The sequence below is a fragment of the Rousettus aegyptiacus genome, unplaced genomic scaffold, assembly GCF_014176215.1.
Source record: "Rousettus aegyptiacus isolate mRouAeg1 unplaced genomic scaffold, mRouAeg1.p scaffold_m13_p_5, whole genome shotgun sequence".
NCBI classification, from domain to species: domain Eukaryota; kingdom Metazoa; phylum Chordata; class Mammalia; order Chiroptera; family Pteropodidae; genus Rousettus; species Rousettus aegyptiacus.
Window position 1 is genome coordinate 40,511,645 of NW_023416308.1, and position 19,383 is coordinate 40,531,027.

Sequence of the window (19,383 nt, forward strand, 5' to 3'; positions counted from 1 at the left end):
TTGTGGGTTGGGGTTAGCAGATGCAGCATGGCTGAGTGAGGATTTCATGGAAGCTCTTTGGAGTAGGAAACAGTGTATTAAGCCCCATCGGAGATTTAGAGATACTTATATGTCTGGATCATTTGTGAATCATGTCCTAAGTAATGTGTTAACAATAAAGTCCTAATATTTGCAAATGAAATATTGTTTTCTGTAGCTCAGAACATGTTATCCCTATATTGCTACTCTCACTCAAATTTTTATTACTATTTATTATTATATGAAGGATATTCCCACAGTGAAAGTAGAAATAAGAATTCCTTGGGGTCCCCCTCCCAGCCTGTAAACCACTTCCTCTTGATGACTCTCAAGCCTTATGTTATGCTTCCTTATAATAAGACAAACTAGAAAGGAGTGACAGCCAAAATGCCAGGAATTCTCAAAACAGCCAGCCTGTAGGATTGCATTACACTTTTGAATGCCATCTAATCTGGGAGCCATGCCAGAAGATGGGGTGATGATGGAAAGTGGTTTTCAAAAGTTGTGAGTTTGAATCCCCAGAGTAATTTTCAAAGTGGATGTTACATTTTACCTTAAACTGTTAGAAATGAAAATGTGTGGACCATATTTCTCCATTTGTCTTTGTATGAATGAGCCACAGAGCCTTGTGCAAGTTAGAGTATTGCCTGCCACATATTATTATTAACTGGGTAACAAGTACTTTTTGGTCACGGTAATGATGACGACTGTGCTGCCTCCACAGAATAGGGTATTTGGAATCTAGATTCCTAGGTCTGGTGCCACTGACTAGATATTCTCCAATGTTGTATTACTCTCCAGGATGATTATGTACTATATTATTATGCCAACCTCAGTGTGCCTGTGGGGCGCTTCAAGAATCGCGCATACTTGGTAGGGGACATCTTACGCAATGATGGTTCTCTCCTGCTTCAAAATGTGGAAGAGACTGACCAGGGAAGCTTTACCTGTGAAATTCGCCTTGAAATGGAGAGCGTGGTGTTGAAAAAAGCAGTGGTCCTGCATGTACTGCCAGAGGAGCCCAAAGGTACATGAATGCTTACTTAGAGAAGGAGGAAGGAGCAAGCGGTTTGATGTGCAAAAGGGGAGTGGAACTGATTTTGTGTCTAAATGCCAGCCATTGGGCTAGGTACTTACTACAGAGTGAGTCCTCAATAAATAGTGTTCTTTAAGTAAAAATAATGATGATTATTATTTTATTATTACTTTAAACATTTTATCCTCTTGAAAATGCCGTCAAGGAAATACTGTTATTTTCACTTTACAGATGAAATAACTGAGGCTTAGAGAGGTTAAGTGACTATGCCTAAGGACATATATTTATTAAAGGTCATATTCAGTACTTGAACCTTGTCACCTCTGACAACAAAATCCATGTTCTTTTTACTATACCCCAATACTTCCCATTAGTTATCCACATTGATGACATGTTTGTACTTTATAGGACCTATACTAAGTGTTCTGAGGGATAAAAAAGAAATGAGAAGACTTCTCTAACTTCTTTGGTTCTCATTTTCCCATTTATAAATGGAGGGACTGGCTTTGGTATGCTAGTGGTTTAAAAACTGCTCTGGAACCCTCACAGTCCAAGGAACCTGGTAGGGCACACAGGGCGAGAACAGGAAGGGGGTTGATAGAGGACCTTGTCCAGTAGGACTTCAAGCTTCCACCTCCACTGCAACCAAAGTCCTTTATCTTTTCCTGTTTTATTCATTGGGCTTCCCAGGTAAGATTTTATTTTAAAGGAAGAATTCTGCTTTAAAAAGTTTGAAAATCACAGAATTCAATATATTCTTTAAAAGTGTGATATGGAAGGAACAGTCTATGACCTTGGGAAAGCTTGCAGTCTAGTTAGGGACCCAGAATCTGAACCCACCCCTCCTCACCAGCTAGTTAAGGTCCATTCTTATAATGAGTTCCTTTTTGGTGATACTAATCACCCCTGTTTAGTTGTATCTTCCTGTTCACCTGAGTTTGTGTTCTTTGACCTCTTTGTCCTCTGACCAGCTTTGGGTACAGTGCTTGACACAGAGTAAGCAATCAATAAACATTTGTGGAATGAATGAATGAGTGTCTCTCACTTGACTTTGATTTCTGGAAAACAGAGTTGTAGGAGGAATGATAGAAGGTAGCCTCTGGCTTCCTAATTTTTTCCGCTTTTTTTCAGTTGGCATTTTTCTGATTCTAAAGCTATGGTTATCTAGAAAGAAGAAATGAATCAGCTGCCTTTGTGTCTAAGGATTACCTTTGGGCTATGGCTTCTGCCTTGTCCTCTGATGCCATGCCTAAACACTTGTCCATGTAAGCATTCCCTGCAAAATGGGTGCTTTTTCCTGCTTAGAAGAGACACAGAGGGAATGAGGCAAGGAGCTGATTTCAAGAGTTGAGTCCATGGGAACAGGCTAGAACAATTTTAGGGGTGACTATATATTTCCCCATTAGCCAGTGAAGCAACTTGTATTTATTTTTCCCTCTAGCCAGAGTGGGAATAGATCGAACTCCTAACAGTCTGCCTAGTAGCCAGTGCAAAGTCGTCCAACTTGCTTATTGGAAATTGTCTCCTCCCATGTGAAAACTACATTTGTGCAGTCATCTATAATTTTCTCTACAAAGTCTACCCTTCAGTTTATAATTTTTTGCTTTTACTACTTTAATTCCTTTTTTCATAGTTCTTTTTAAATACTTTAGACAACCTCCTTACAAATAATAATACCAACTTCCTGTACTTTTGCTCTGGAATGAGTCATCCTTCCACTTATGTGAGGTGGTATGGTATAGTGAGTGAGAAAAACTTGGACTTTGTTTTCACTCAGGCCTGGGTTTGAGTTCTGGCTCTATGTTTTACTGGCCACATGGCTTTTGTCTCTTTTACTTTTTCTTCCTCTGTAAAATGGGAGGGTAATGGTATATATCTCAAAATATTGTAATGACTAGTTGAAAAACTATGTACAAGGTGTGTAGCACATGTCTGGTGCATTGAAAGGATTCAGGAAGTTTAGTCGTCATTATACATTTAAAAATAGAGTTCGGTTTTTAATGTGTTGATAGAATAGAGGGCGTTTCCTTCTCTACTGGTATTCTTTGCAGTGAATTTTTATTACTTTCAAAATAATTCCCTCTATAGAATTTCAAGCTTATAATGTTTTCTTTTGCTTTCCTCCCATTATGCGTTTTTCCTCTAGGCAGGAAGTTAATGTTCTCTCAGGGAAACAATTTGAATGAAAAAGTCGGCTTATACACTGTGTTTGTTTCTTCTTGAGCCTGTTTAATGTGCTTTTAAAGGAACTTTGTCCAGTTAAGACTTAGGCTTGTGTCTCTCTTAATACCATCCTGCCTTTCATTTCTTAACTGACTTCGTGGCTGATTTGTATAGATCATTAATGAAAAAAATCTGAAATATCTAATTGTTTTTTTTTTTCAAGGACCTCTTGAAATGACTTATGCAGTAAACATATTATGGAGTCAGCTGCTTATACAAATAAGTAGAAGGAAGAGCCTAGGACGTGGAAAGCTGGGAGGGGAAGGGGGATTGGGTCAGGGAGTGGGGGCAGGGATTGAAACAGAAAAGTCAGGGGAAAGCTGTCTATTGCTTTAGCCTAATTAGCAAGGAGTCCTGTGACCTGTTCTGTAGCCAGAACTGTTTTAAGCAAGTCCTCAGACAACTTGTGAAAGGAAGTTGAGGAAAGTCACCCACGATTCAGTTTTTCAGCTAGGAGAGCCAGTAGGTTATATACAAGAGTGAGAGGTATGTAACTTTCCACTTCCTGTTTATGTTAAGCAGATGTGGGTGTCTAAGTAGGTGAACAGAAAGTGGTGGGCTTCAAGATTTTCCGTACTTTCTTTAGTATAAACTTGAAGTGGAGTTGGGGTCATGGGAAAAATTCTGGTAAAGGGGAGGGGCAAGGGAATTAAAGAGGACCAGAAAGTATTTATTGTAGTATGAAAACTATAGGACCCCTTAGACTTGATGTATGTGGGTAGCTAGAGGATATTGTGTTACCCACGGAGTGTCATGTTGGTTTGAGTGAGAGGCCTCTGTGTTCCTTGTCGGTGCTCGATCATCTGGATTATCTGTGGAAAGAATGTGTGTAGCATTTGGTGGTAACATTGATTTTACCGTTGAGGATCTTTGACTAAACGTTATCTCTTTTAAAAGTTCTTTGACTTCTATGGATTATACCTTGGGTTTGACTTGATTTATCATTTTATCCCCAGAGTTCACCGTCTATGTGGGTGATTCTACTTATATGGGATGTGTTTTCCAGAGCACAGAAGAGAAACACATGACCAAGGTAGACTGGACGTTCTCATCAGGAGAACACGCCAAGGTAATGAGGAGGAACCATTACTGTGTGGTTGAAGCCCCTGGTGATTGGTGTCAGGACAGTGGGGTAGAGGGAGAATCCAGGCACGAGGTGCCATACAGTGGTATTGCAAGGGCTTGGTCTTTAGATCTTGTCAGAACTGGGCCTTCTCCTAGCTTGGCCACTTGGCTGGGCAATGTTAGCTTCCTGGTAGGAAAAATGACTCTAACAAAGATGATTAAGATAAAAAAGATAAGAAGGAGGAGGAGGAGGAGAAGAAAATATTTAACCTTTGGGATAGTGAAGATACATGTATAAGATAGTCCATGTAAAGCATTTGTACATGAATCGGCCACTGCATTTTAGTTTCCTTTCTCCTCTCTCTTCTTTGTAGAGTTGATGGGAGAATGAAAGGGATGATTTTTGTGACCTATCCAGGAAAGCTATGGGCTAGATATAAGAATGATTATATTCTTATTCTTATTTGGGTTATTTTTGTGAGTTTTCTTCTGTGCTTCATTACCCTATTTATAGGATAGAGGGAATTTCTGCTGTCTTCATGGATACTTTGAATGTTGGGATTAGTAGATCCCGGGGGCCAGGGTGAGGAGTATTTCATGGGAACTCTGAATCAGTAAATATAAGACCACTAGACCTGTAAATAACAACTGTGGCATGATGATGTATGAGTTAAGCTGTGTTGTGAGGGACATCCTAAGTAACTTATTGTTAATAAAAGTTAAGGCAGAAAGTTTGTAAAAGTTAAAGCTTTTCTAAATTAAGACATATGCCAGATCATTCCTATAAAAAAGTCATTTAAACTCATTTGATTCCTATATGCTGTCTGAGGGGGTCAGGAAAGGTGGCACCACAGCAGATTATGAGGAATTATATGTAGACCTAGGTATACCTCATGTTTTTAAATATCATCCGCCAAGTGAGTCACAACAGAAAAAAGGATGAGAATGGACATTTTGAATTGTGAATTTGAGTCACAAGAGACAAGAGGTTATGGACCAGGTCTGTATACACATTCCCATTTCCTTTTCTTAAAAGCTTTTAAAAAATAATGTTAACACACCTTAATAAAAAATTCAAACATTTATTTAAGAAGTATTTTTTTAAAACGTCTGCTATGCAATGTAAGTCTCTGGCCTGATGGAGTACTTATAATCAAGATGGAGGGAGAAGCATAGTAAAATAATGAAGAAATAAATATTGAATATGTCATAGTAAGTGTTATGAAGAACAAGAAAGCAGTCTTGTGGCTATTTTAAATAGGTGGTCAGGGAGGCCTCACTGAGAATGTGACGTTTGAACAGAGGTCTGAAGGAAGTGAAGGAATGAACCATGTGTATGTCTGGGGAGAACAGTGTTCCAGATACAGCAAGGAGCAGCAAGAAAGTTACTGTGGCTGGAATGAAGTGACTCCAGTGGGTGGTGAGGAAAGAACAAGTAGAAAATGAAATCAGAGAGGAAAAGGGGATAGGGTAGATTATGAAGGGCCTTGTATTTTTAGTAAAATGAAAGGGGGTTTTGAGCAGAGGAGTAATATAATTGAACTTATATCTCTAATGATTCATCTGCTGAGAATATGCCGTGTTAGGAGTAAGTGGGGAGACAAGTAAGGAGGCTTCTTGCACGAATCCAGGTGAGAAATGGTGGCTTGCACCAGAGTGGCACCAGAGTGACTTGAGAAGTAGCTGGATTTGGGACATATTTTAAAGATAGAGATGATAGAATTTGCTGAGGGATTTTAGATGTGAGTTGTTCAAGAAAGAGAAGAGTTAAGGATGACTCCAAAATTTTTAGCTTGAGCATCTGGAAGAAGGTGTTGCTATTTATCAAAATTGGATGGACTAGAAAGAACTGGTTTGGGGAAAACTCGGAGTTCAGTTTTAGTCATGTTTTCGATTTCCTATCTGAATTCTGAACTGGAAATCCAACTGGATTTCCTGTCATAAAAAGGAAAGGTGTACTTTTACTTCGTTTTACTGGAGAAGTGTAAAAAGTGGAAGTCCCTCATTCCTACTTTCCTCATCCCTCTCTTCAGATGGAACAACTACACATCTCCGCACACACGAGTGTGTTGATACCTCTGTGTTATCTAATACTTTCTGATAATACCAGTACTGCCTACACATTCAAGGTCTCTCAACCTCCCTCCCCCCACTCCCTAAACCCCAGTCCTTGCAATCTCATACATTTTGCCTTTTCCTTCTAGGAGGAGATTGTGTTGCACTATTACCCCAAACTTGGTGTACCTGTGGGGTACCTCCAGAATTGGGGCCGTTTCCAGAACCGTGTAACCCTCGTTGGGGACCTCGCCCGCAATGATGGCTCCATCATGCTCAATGGAGTGAAGGAGTTTGATGGAGGAAGTTACACCTGCAGTATCCACCTTGGGAACCTGACATTCAAGAAAACTATTGTGTTGCATGTGATTCAAAAAGAGTCCCAAAGTATCTAACATTTGGTTGGGAAGGGATGAGGGACCTCATAGCTGGTAGGCATGGCCAGGACTAGTGTGAGGCCTGAGAGGCTTTTAGAGTGCAAAAGTGAAAGAGGCATTATTTAGATGATGCATGACCTTGAGAGTGATGCCTCCTGAAATTTGGTGCCTTGGGCACCTTGGTTGGCTCACCCTAGTTCTGGCTCTGCTGTTAAGGAAAAAGGGGCCAGTATTTAGTGAACACCAGCCCTCTGCTAGACCTCACCCATTGCTAGTGCAATCTACCAATTTAAAGATCCAGGACCTCAGAGATGAATTGGAGTTATGTTCAAAGTCATTTTTACCTAGCTTCAAAGGAGAGGTTGTATGATCTGTGAGGAAGGGAAAATGATTCTGAGCTGGTGAGAGCAGAAAACAGAGAAAATGGAAAGGGACCAGAACCAAAAATAGAGGGGTTTTCTGGTCAAAGGTTCTGTATTCTGGCAAACACTGTGCTTTGAGGCCAGAGTCTAGAATAAAGACTCAATTGTGTTGACTGAGAGAGGTTGATAAGTGAGGGGTTAAAGTTAAAACTATAACCCAGTTAGCAGTCAGGATGTAGCCTGTGGACTTTGTCTTTCACTAAGGCTCTCAAAAGTTGGCTGTGGTTGGTTGGAGGTAGGGAAGGGGATGAGGATGGAACACACCTCAGTACCTCTGGCAGAGACTGAAGTCTCTGGAGGCACCTCCTTGCTAATAGCTAAGGGTTCTAGCTGGAGAGGGAAGCAGGACAGATGGATTTCTTCACTCACAGAAATCTTATTTCCACTTCACAGACAAAATGCAAGCCATTAGTGCAAGCTCATTCAACCTCCAAGGCCTCCCCACCCACAAACATGTCTGTACTTGCTCCCATCCTTATCTCTGCCTTGCTGTGTTGAGCTCTCTTCTGCCTGGGCTTATCCGAACCCCTGTGCTCAGGTATATTCTCTCCCCCTTCTCAGAAACTTACAACATGGCCCTGTAAGCTCTGACTTTCCATTGGCTCCTACCATTCATCATATAAATATGCTCAACTCTTCCTCTTATCTGTGTCTTTTGTCTACTTTAGCTCTTATGCTATATCTCTCTTTTTCTTAAAATGGCTATATCGAGCTATAACTCACATACTATACAATTTACCCATTTAAAGTGTACAACTCAATAGTTTTTAGTATATTGACTTGCACAACCTTCACCACAATCAATTACATATTTATTTCTTGATGTAGCCTAATAGCTTACTTAAGGGCTTTATGTGGTGTCTCTTGCCTCTTCTCCCATTTACTCCCAAGTGCACCACATTCTGGTTCCTGCTTTGGTCTCTAGCTTAGATCACCAGCGGTACTCTAATTGCACATCAGCCTTCTTTACCTCAGTAACATTGGATACTACATTCTATATGTATTCAATATATTCTGTGTTGGACATTATCTATCTTTTTATAACTGTATGAACTCCACCCAAATACTCTGCAGAGACTTCAAATAAAACATATCCAAACCTCTTCCCGCATACCTCTTCCCAGTCCATCTCCTCAACCTCAGTTAGTGTCACCACCATCTACACAGGTACCTAACTAGGTGCTTGGGAGTTGTACTTGATTCTTCCTTTTCCCATTACCCCCAATATAACAGGTCAACAGTCATTTTTACTATTGACTTTGAATCTGCCTTCTTTACAGTACATCACCACCACCTTAGTTCTGGTTGTCTCCATCTCCGTCTTAGACGCTAGGCCTCTAACTAATCTCTACTTTCATTCTCAGCCACTCGTCATTCTTCATGCAGCTATCAGTGCCACCTTTCTAAATTACACATCTGAACATGTTATTCCACTGCTTGTAACCTTTCAGTGGTTTCTCCATTGCCTGCAGGAAAAAAAAAGAAAGAAAGAAAGAAAGAAAGAAAGAAAGAAAGAAAGAAAGAAAGAAAGAAAGAAAGAAAGGAAAGAGAGAGAGAGAGAGAGAGAAAGATGAACGACTGAAGGATGAGGAAGGAAGAATTACGGACGTCCGTACGTACTTACTTCCGACTTCCTTCCTGTCATTCCTTCCTTCCGGACCTTCCTTCCCCTTCCCTCCCTCCCCCCTCCCGCCCTCCTCCCTCCCTCCCTCCCTCCCTCCCTCAGAAAGCAAAAGAATAAGAAAGAAAGACGCGGACTCCTGGTTGAGCTAATCAAAGTCCTTCATGACTTAGACCCTTATTTCCTATCCAGCCTCATTCCCCACCATACCCACCAATGCAGCCTTTGAGCCAGATCTGTAGAACTATTTTTAGTTTCTAAAAGTACTATCCTGTCAGGCCTCCAGACCTTGTGCATAATGTCCCCTCTGTCCTTCCCCATGTGTCTTTCCCCAAAACTTGATATTTCCTCTAAGATTCCACTTAAACTTTAGAACTTTTGCTGACAAATTCTCATCTTTGGCTCCCCATATAATTGGATACTCTTTTTCTCTGTGCCCCTCTCTGCACCCCATGTGGACTTCTATCACAGCACCCATAGCAGTCTGTGATTTTTCTGTTTACATGTTTGCCCCTCTCCTTGGAGGCAGGGACCATGAATTATTCATGTTTGTATCTTCCGTGTCTACTGCCATCTGGTGCCCATTGGATCTTTGATGTATGTATTTAGAGTGAATCGAGGAAATGAATGAAGGGTACCATATGGGTAGTGCCTCTTGGTGTCATGACCATGGGGCTGAGTGTTGTGGCATAGGTGCTTTTGAAAACAATCACTTTCCCATAGAAAGAGCGGTAGCCTCTAAGATAGCTGTTATTTCTACATCATTTGGTAAATCACATTTTAAGACAGAATTGTTAATGCAAAAGGAAACTATATAGGTAAGGCACTATTCTCCCATCCAACTTAACCTATATTTTAGGGGTAAGCAGGGGTGTCAAACTTAAGTTCTCAATTTAATAGGGACCAGTATAGTCCTAGTGTTTTAACACTAAGTGGAGTCTGGCCTTCTGCCCCTACTTCCTGACCTGTCTGTTACTGCTACTTGACATAGAACTAGTGGGCTCTCAGCTCTTTTCTGGAATATTGAGGCTCTCATTCTTTTTCTCCTCTCCCAAGCACTGGTGACTCCAGCAACTCACAGACCTGAGATCCTGGGCGGTAATCAGCTGGTGATCATTGTGGGGATTGTTTGTGCCACCATCTTGCTGCTTCCTGTTCTGGTATTGATTGTGAAGAGGACCAACAGGAATAAGAGGTACAGGGCTGCTCTCACCTCTTAGGTTGGGAGGCTGAAGGTGTAGGACTGCCTCTAATCTGAAGTGAAAGAGGATGATAGGGCTTTAACTGTGCTATTTTCACAGAAAGGGGCACTTCAAAATAGAATCATCCTTAGATGGTGTCACATTAAACATCATCTGTATAGCGACCCCTGCCCCTTTGCTTGTGAAAGGCCTTGTACATTTTCACATCATCATCATCATTCACTTTGGTATTTTACAAAGATTACTAGCTCTTTTAAAAAGGGTGGTCTAAGTAGAGCATAATTAAGAATGTAAATCTTAAGCAAGAACTATAATGGTGCCATTCAATGCCTGAAAGAAAATGATTTTTAAATTATCCACTATATATGCTTCATCTAGAAGCTTAGATCTTGAGGGTTATCAGTGACTTTATTTAAAGGACCAGATTCTAATTATGACAAGCTATTTTTGAATGGGTGCCCTCAAGTCCTAAGTTATTTGTCATTGAAATGTATTTTTAAAGGCTTGAATTTAATAAGTAGTTCTGCCAGTATCTCAAAAATGCCCAGATGCCCTAACATGGGCACTCGTGTTTTACTGGCTATTGGCAGGTACATCCCTCAGTTTACCCAGCTATTGATGAAATATGTTGCTAGGGAAAATTGATGCTTGTTGAGATAGTGTCATTGGAAAAGGGCCCTCATTAAGACTAGGTAATGCTGATTTCTGAATTTCCTTTCCCCATGGAACATAAATTCTACAGAAGGTTGCTTATGCCAGCTATGTTTACACTTCCACTCCCCGGGGTTCTCTGACCTTGTTTTAAATTTGATTGGTTTCTCTGAGAGTCTTTGCTCTGGGCATGCTGATAGCACTGAACTGAGAGTTAGACAATCTGGGTTTCATATCAGCTCACTTCCCCTCACTGGGTCTCACTTTTTCTCAAAATGGAGAGTAGCACTTCCACGACTACTAGTATATTCTGAAGAAATAGTCAGAGTTATATGCTGAGATATGTGTATAAATATGGTCACTGTAGCATTTATTATAATTAAAAATTGAAATCATCCTGTGTCTGTCTGAAAAGTGATGATTCAAAGAATCAGTATTCCATTCAATGAGATACCGTACAACCCTGAATGTAATGACATGGAAAGATGTTCAATTCTATATTACAGAATATGTAGTATATTTATAAAAAAGAAAATTATATAATGCTCATTCAGCAGCATATATACTATATTTTGTGAGAGTGCGCTTGCATTGAGAGAGGTTTGGAAGGATCATTTTAAAATAATATCAGTGGTATTTGGGGTAAAGGAGAAGGTGGGTCCTGTGAGTATAGGTGGTTTATTGGAACTTCAGCCTCCCACTGTCTACATTTATGTATTATTTGAATTATTTTACAATGAGAATATACAACTTCATAATAAAAAAATACAATAAAAATATTTCTACTTTGAGACAAAAAAAATATGATTTCTAACTTTAACTCTGATTTTCTTTTTTAAAGCTCTACCTTAGGCTGACATAGAAAAAAAGGAAATAGTGACAGATGCAGAAGGCAAATGGTCAAGATATCAAAGGCCAAAGGCTAGAAGGGGCCAGAGCTCACAGTTTGGGATGTTTGTGGGGATTTATTCCACTTGGCCTCCTGCTTCAGAGAGGCCAGGAGCCCTTTGAACTGATGTTGCACTGAGTTTCTGCTGCCCCCTGCTGGTGGAGCTACACTTTCCCATGGTTCCTCTGTTCATTCACTAAGCATTGTTATAGACAGAAAGTTGTTAAGAGTGATAATAGAAAAGTGAAAGCTGTTGTTCAGCCAAAACTATCTCCAGAATGCCTTCCTGCTCTCCGCAAAAGAGATAACACTTCTCAGACTTGAAGGCAAGCTGGGTAGGAGTCTAGAGAGAATGACTCCTGTTCTGGGGTCTCTCACAAAGCTCTGAGGGGTCTCGTGTAGGCACCCCTTGAATATACAGTGCTGGCCAGTTAATGCTACATGTTTTTTATGCCTTGCAGTTCAGTAACTTCCACAGCCCTGGTAAAAAGCCTGGAGGACACAAAGAAAGCTCACCCAGAGGTAAGAGAAAAACACTGCCATTTTGCTGTTGTGCCCTGTGAGGGTGAGGTGGATATCATCCAGTATCAGGCGGTTTGTTATCATTCCTCTGTAACCTGGGTCTTAACTCATCACGATGTCTCAGCATGCATACTAGTGCCTGGAACAGAGCAGGGGCTCAGGAAATCATCAACACTGGGAACAAATCCCCAGGGAGTGGGGCCAGCCCAACCTGAGCAGCACATCCTGGTTGTATCTGAGGAAAGGGCACTGGACTTGGAGTCAGAAAGGCCCAGTTCAAGTCCAGCTCTGTCACCTCCCCAAGCCTCAGTTTTCTTATCAGTAAAACCAAGATAAGGACAAGCGTATTTGCTCTTTCATATGGTTTAAATAATGTGGTGATGTACAGCGCTTGTACGAGGCACTGTGTAAATATAAGGATGAATTGTGATACATTTGGGAGTTAAGTGAAAGAGCTGATGGTTAAGATGAAGTATTCAGGGACTTTTAGAAAGAGAGGCTCACGAAGCACTTTTTCTTTTATGATAGTTTGTAATAGAGCTATAAATTATTGCTATTAGGGACTGAGAAATGGATTAATTTCCTTGAACTCCTTTTTTTTTTTTTCTTTAGCTTAAAAAAAAACCCCTTTTGGAATATTTACCTTTCTATCTTTTGGATTGTTTGTGACCCAAACATAGTGCAGGGGCCTCCAGAAGTCCAAGAATTTTTCACTGGATGACATTGCATCCCCAAAATAGTGACAGGAACGGGAATCAGAAAGTACCACCAACCTCACAGACGCGAGGTTCAGAGAGGGTTTTCCCTGCCATGTAAACCCTTTGAAACAGTTGACGACAGTTAGCTGCTGACAAATGCCAGCCATCCTGCCAAGAGCCTAATTAGAAGGAAATAACCACAGAGTAGATATAATTTGGCAAAATGAAGATTCCTGCTGCTAGCTAAACACCCATCAAACAAAGACTGTTTGGCTTTTGAAGCAAAGAATTTGGTTCTTAAGATTAGTGCTCTTTGCTGACAAGTTAATTTTCTTAATTTTGGGATGACTAAAAACTGAATTATCATTATTGCTGATCATTCTCTAGCTCTCTGAACCTGGAGATTTTGGTGGTTGATGTCCTGTGAATAGTAAGTAGTAGCTGACCTTTTCTCTGACTTATAAGATCTGCTGATTTTTATACCATCTCCCCCCTTTCCCCTCCAGAAACATGTTTACTCCTCAATAACTACACGGGAGGTGACTGAGGAAGAAAAATCAAGTGAAAAGTCAGAGGCCACCTACATGACCATGGTGAGGATGGTTCTGGGTGCAGCTGAGCCAGGTGTCTGGAGGTGGGAGGGGCTGGGGGGTAGACAAACTGGTGGGGTGGTGGGTGGGGTGGGAAGTGTGGCTAGGTCACCCTGCGCAGGGCAGAGATTTTTCTCAGTAGTAGGAAAGTCAGAAGCTGAAGCTCTGCTGGATAGAAGAGTAATATCAAACTTGCCTTTACACTCAGTCTCAAGTATTAAGGGTGTTAAGGCTGGAGGTGATTGATTTTAGTGGTGAAAAGAGGCACCTTCACTGGGGGTAGGGCAAGGTGTCTCTGCCTCATAAGTACAACCCTGGTTAAATATGACCTAATAAAGAGGGTGCCATAGACCCATGACAAGCCTTGTGTCACATGGAGTATTTTCCTTTTTCTCAAAAGGTCCCTTCCAACTCTCTTAGATTTTTTTTTGTTGTTGTTGTTCTGTGACTTATGCCTTGGCATAGTCTAACTGCCAAGAAGGCTGCATGCTGAATTCCTTATTATAATAAGGTTGCGCCTTCCTCTTTGCTCAATCCCCAGGGAAGTACAGCACCTAGAAAAGGCACCTGGAGTATAGTGAGTAATGTAAGGACAAAAGGAGTGAGCTGGCAAGGGACATGATGCCCTTTGTAGACTAATTATAGATACTGGACCATGAAGGGTGCAATGTTCTGCTGGGTTCAGGAAGGCTGGCCTCCTCTGTGGGGGTGGGTGATGGCTTCTGTTTGTTCCGGTTGCACCAGCACTGAGGACACATGACTCCCTGATGATTGCAGTAGAGAAGGGTTCTGCCAGGGAAGTTTGAGATCAGAGACCTGGCCTGGTTCCACCAAGTGAAACAGTAGCTCCACTCTGAAGTTGTAGTTGAATATAGTCACCCCCATTCTACACACACATCCTTCTTCCGTTATTGACATGTGATGCTATAGTAACTGCCAGGCCTCATCCTGCCTTTTAGAGACCTGCTGATACAGCTGTATTGTGGCTACTGCTGAGTGTGTCACCCACCAGGATGATGCTATTTGCAGGAAGTCAGTGAGATAGAGATGATGTAGAAATGAATGGTCTTCAAAGCTACCTTCCCCATGTTCAGTGCTAGGTGCTTGTGATTTAAACTCTGCAGAAAATAGCACCTCAGTCCTCTTGAAATGGATTCAATAAAGTGAGTGTGATGAGAGGCCAGGGCTACAAACTCAAAGGCCTTCAGGGGCTGCTTAAATTATTTTAAAACACTATGTGCCCAATTAAATAAGCCTGTGGGTGAATTCTGGCCTGCAGGCCACTTGTTTGAGACCACAGGAATAGAGGTGTTATCTGATAGGGAGCAGGGATAATATAGAACCTTTGATTTTTGTTGTTGTTGTTGAATAGATTAGATTTACTTGAATGAAGAGGCATCACACTGTGTCCCCTTTCTGAGGCTGTACAACACAGTGATTAAGATCATAAGCTTTGGAGTTGGACACACCTGGGTCTAAATCCTGACTCAGATGATTTTTGGCAGTAACTTAGCCTCTCTGAGCCTCAGTTTCCTTATCCTTAAAATGGGAATAATAATACCTACTTCCCAGGTGGTGAGGATCAAAAGAGACAGTACATGTGAAATTCAGAATTAGGCCAGATAGATGGAAAGAGCTCAATAAGTGATACCTGTTATGATTGAAATACTTTTTACAAATATGTTTTGTTTGTATTTTTTTTTCTCCTACAGCACCCAGTTTGGCCATCTCAGGTCAACACCAAATAACCAACTTGAAAAAAAGTCGACTGGGGGAATGTGAAAAACAGAGCAAGACTTTTGAGAAGAAAAGCAAGTTCCCTTCATTCTTAGCAGCGGCAGAAACTCTCCTCTGTATGTTCTGACTCTCCGTACCAGTTATTATAGCCCCCTCCTCCCCAGTTGCCCTCCTGCCTCACTGGTTGGCCAAAGGGCTGAAGAGAGGGTTCAGAGGCTGGCAGGAAGATGGGGCAGCTCTGGAGGAATGGTCCCTGATAAGGAAGAGCTTAGACTTGGTCCCTCTGGAGTGGGACACTGGCCCTGGGGACCCTGGCTGAGCTGCTGCAGCAACCTCGAGCACTCCATCGGATCAGACCCTCTGCTTGGATGGTGTTCTTTATAGATGAGTACTGGGAAGAATGCAGAAATAAAAACCAACTCAAATGATTCCTTTGGCAAATTATCCCTAAATAAATATGGTTTGTGGAAATCATCCTGGTTTTTGTACCCTGGCTGAGGGGCCTGTGGAATGTTGGTGAGGAACTTATAGTCAGAAATTCCTGAAACAACTAAAGTGACAGGAGGAAAGACATACATACTGTGACTTAACATGTTAGGGACTGGCTTTGGTTTTGGGAAAATTCGGGGGTGGTGGTGGTGGAAGTAGGGTATGAATACAGCTCTAGGATTTAACCCAGGGCTTCTTAATTCTGGCTGGGTATCAGATGGCTGGTGGCTCTGCCGGGCCTTACCAGAGGTGTCCTGGAATTCCTAGGTGGAGCTTGGGCATTTGTCTTTTTCAAAAGTGACACCCATGAGTTGCCAAAGTGGACAGCCATTGATTTAACTCTTGGTTTGAAATGGTTTTTCTACTTTTTGATTACTATTAATAAGACTTACTAGGGTTAGTTTTTAAAATCCTTTGGTACTGAGCTCCTATTTCTAGCTTGAGCTAAGCTCAGGTCTCCTCTCCTTGACTGTTGCAGGCCCTTCCTCATTCTCTGCATCCCACCCTTCCCACAGGCTATGATAAAGAGGTCTTTTATGGTTCTCTAATTTTTTATACAATTATAAGTGGAGATACATATTTAAAGATTCCTTTTACTCTCCAAACGAAACCTCTCATAACATACCTGTTATTAACTCTTTCTCTTTTAGCCGTTATTCTTGCATCTCCACTTGGAAGCCTATAGCCTCTTTTTGTTCTTGTTCAATCACAGCTAAGAGTCATTAAATGTTTCCTCTTACCTATTAGCTCTAAATAAGGAATATGTCAATGATTTACAATATGTGTATTGAAGATGATATTCTGTCCAAGGCATGTCAGGGAGGGGACACGTAATGACATGATAAGTAGAAGGGGGAGGGGGACTCTTTTATATCCTAATAGTTCATGGAGAGAAATTGGTTTCATTTTTGAGCTCTTAACTAACATGCTGTTCTGGGCTTAGTGCCCCTTTTCTACTTCCTCAAATATTATCAGCATAGGATGAGGACCTTCAGGATACGGAGCCAGGTGGGTGGATGGTGGTTTCACACTTGTAGTTCTAGGTCAATGAGAATAATTGGGATAAGAGCTGGAGAGTGGACTGAGCGGAGGGTGTTTTGATTGTGGAAGTGTGGGTACACCCCTCCCGAGTTTGACTTGCCCAAATTTGAATTTAGTTCAAAGTTTGGCTTCTATTCTAGATTCAGCAGTTGTAACTGAGGAGGAAGAAAAGGAAGCTCACCTCTTTTCTCCAGTTCTACCTCCCTACGAGCCTTGCTCTTATACGTAGGACAGAGTCAAAATTGAGAGTGGTAGTCCACAGCTATCAAATTCTGATTTTGCCTAAAACCAAAACAGCTCTGCAGGGGACTATGAAAGAGACCTGCCTGCTTTCACATGCCCCTCTCTTAGGGATGGTTGTCTATTACCTCCAGGAACATAAGGGCATATGGTGCAGGGAATGGGCTGCAAGGCCAAATAGGCCTGGTTCAGATCTCTGCCTCTTACTCTCTTTTCAGCTTTGCAATTTACTTCAGGATTTACCTCAGTTCTTTGAAGTTATTTTCCCTATATATGAAATAGAGACTCATAGGATTTTTTATGAGGACTAAATGAGGTTGTTTAAGGACTAGTGCCTGGTCTGAGCCCTTCATTCCATTCCAATGCGTTTTCCCCAGTTTGATTTGTCTTCTGGTGATTCAGTCCCCATTTCTTGTTAATTTTTTATTTCTATGTGCAGGATACCCTTTAACCCCAAATACTTACTATTCTTCTAATCCAAAAAGAGAGTTAGGAAGATGAGTTTAGGGAAGGGCTTTGCATAGCTCTGAGGGATGACATTCTGAAGGGCAGGAAAACTGCTGGAGATGGAGCAAGATGGATCTCTTTGTAGTAGATCTTTTTGCAAGCACTTTTGTTACTTGAATTTGTGGTACTTTAAGTCCCTAGAACACCAGATGCTCCCATATTCAAAGACTTGCAGAGGCCCACAGGCTTTAGCCAACAGAAAGCAGCCTAAGGGTAGAGGGGGTGGGGTCACTCATGAATTATGGAGAATCAAGTAGCATCAGAGTGGGCTATTGAAATTGAAAACAGTTCATTCTGTCCACTGGGGACCTGTAGACAATGTACCTTCTTTAAAAGGCTTCAGCCTTTGGCTAGCCCTTCAGTCTTTTGCTCCTCATTACCATCTCACTCTTTTTCTCCTCTTGGCTGGTCAGTAAGCTTACATGTATACATTGGCAATTTTCTTTTATAAAACTGTGTGTGTGTGTGTGTGTGTGTGTGTGTGTGTGTGTGTGTGTTGTGGTTGGTAGGGGTCATGCTGCCACTGAATTAGCTGTTACTGAGAGCCAAAGAACCTTAGATTGCAAGTTTTATCCCAACGCAGACCAGTTATTTTCTTACTAAGAATAAACAAAGTTTCTCAGGAGTACTGACCTTCTGTCCTGGCCAGTTGGTTTGCAAATGTGGTCTGGTCTTCCTCAAGGGAAATCAGGCAATTCACTACCACTTCTGTAAACTCTAACTCTCAAAACATCTTTATCAAAAATAAGGAAACTCAGAGTTTTCTCAGAAAGCTCAGATGCTGAAAGCAATAGTGATTTATGTGTCCCAGAACTTTCAGAGCACCTGTGTGAACTCTACTTTTTTATGTTCATGGCCTCCTGAGTTCAGGTGACATCTTGGCTACCCATCCACACCTCCCATTTTGTTCATGACAGGAACTCTGTGCTCCATATACTCTTGTCTTTCCTGCTTCCAAGTCTTTGCTCTTAGTGTTCCCTTGCCTGGAGTACCATTTCTCTTCTTGTCTGCTCAAATCAAGACTCCTTCAATGTCCTACTTAGTCTGACTGTGATCTCCTATTTCTCACATCTTCCGAGATGTCTCTACACTTACTAGATTTTATTTTCTGATGTTCTCTAGTTTATTTTATAGGTGTGAGGCTTTAATTTCTCCCAGAGTTCTTAGGCTCTTGGAGATCTTGCTTTAGGTCTTTTCTGTGAGCTTCGAAGCATCTGAACCCATGCAGGACAAACCCTCATTGAGTGTAGACCTCAGAGAATGGAGAACAGTACATGCAGGGAGCTGCTGGACCTTTTGCCCAGCCCCAGTCTGACCACTGCATAAAGCTGTGCAAAGTCAGGCTGTTGGAGGTCCTGCCTTCTTCTTGGATATAAAAGATATCCACTCATTGCATCTGCTCATTGACCAGTAGAGACCCAGCACAGACTCAGAAGAATAAACACAATCCCTGTTCTTATAGAGCTGTAGTCAGGGAGGTAGGAAGTGTGAACAAAAATGATAACACCCTCCTACTCCTGTTAACATGGAGACCCAAGAAATACCAGGTATACCTTCGTTCCCAACCAATCCCTCAGTAAATGGGATTGTTCTCATTATGCTGTACTGGGAATGTGAGCTGTCAAAGGGTGAACTGTGTCTCATTTGTTTCTGGGTCTCTAGTTTCTAGCCTAGTGTCTGGCACATATGGGGTGTTAAGTTGATGTTTGAGCTTGTTGAATGAAGGAAGTGGTAAACAAATGAGTGAATGTACCCAGTGTCACAGGAGCACAGAGAGAAGGAGTATGTAGAAGATAAGAAGTTGGTGATATTGGAGCAGATTTTGAAGAAATAATAGGAGCTCACTGAGCAGGCAAGAGGAGAGAGGCATTTCTAGGAGAGGGAAATGCAAAGGTGAAGATACCAAGATGTGAAGCTCTATGTGGGGTAAGAGAAACCTCACCAGGTATGGAATGGTTTGAGAAGGGAATGGGGTAGAGAAGAGAGGCGAATGGAATGGA

The 19,383-nt window shown here is 41.6% G+C and overlaps 1 protein-coding gene across 3 annotated transcripts in view; it reads left to right on the plus strand.

Annotated features, from left to right (window-relative positions):
• Positions 1-15,580, plus strand: part of JAML (junction adhesion molecule like) — a 27,852-nt gene extending 12,272 nt beyond the window's left edge. For all 3 annotated transcript variants that reach the window (XM_016155486.2, XM_016155491.2, XM_016155477.2), the window contains 7 exons: positions 820-1,045; positions 4,234-4,346; positions 6,547-6,784; positions 9,874-10,012; positions 12,021-12,081; positions 13,286-13,372; positions 15,082-15,580. In XM_016155486.2, coding sequence (XP_016010972.1) covers positions 820-1,045; positions 4,234-4,346; positions 6,547-6,784; positions 9,874-10,012; positions 12,021-12,081; positions 13,286-13,372; positions 15,082-15,117 — 900 coding nt within the window. In that variant the 3' untranslated portion in view covers positions 15,118-15,580. The remainder of the gene's footprint in view (positions 1-819; positions 1,046-4,233; positions 4,347-6,546; positions 6,785-9,873; positions 10,013-12,020; positions 12,082-13,285; positions 13,373-15,081) is intronic.
• Positions 15,581-19,383: the final 3,803 nt, after the last annotated feature.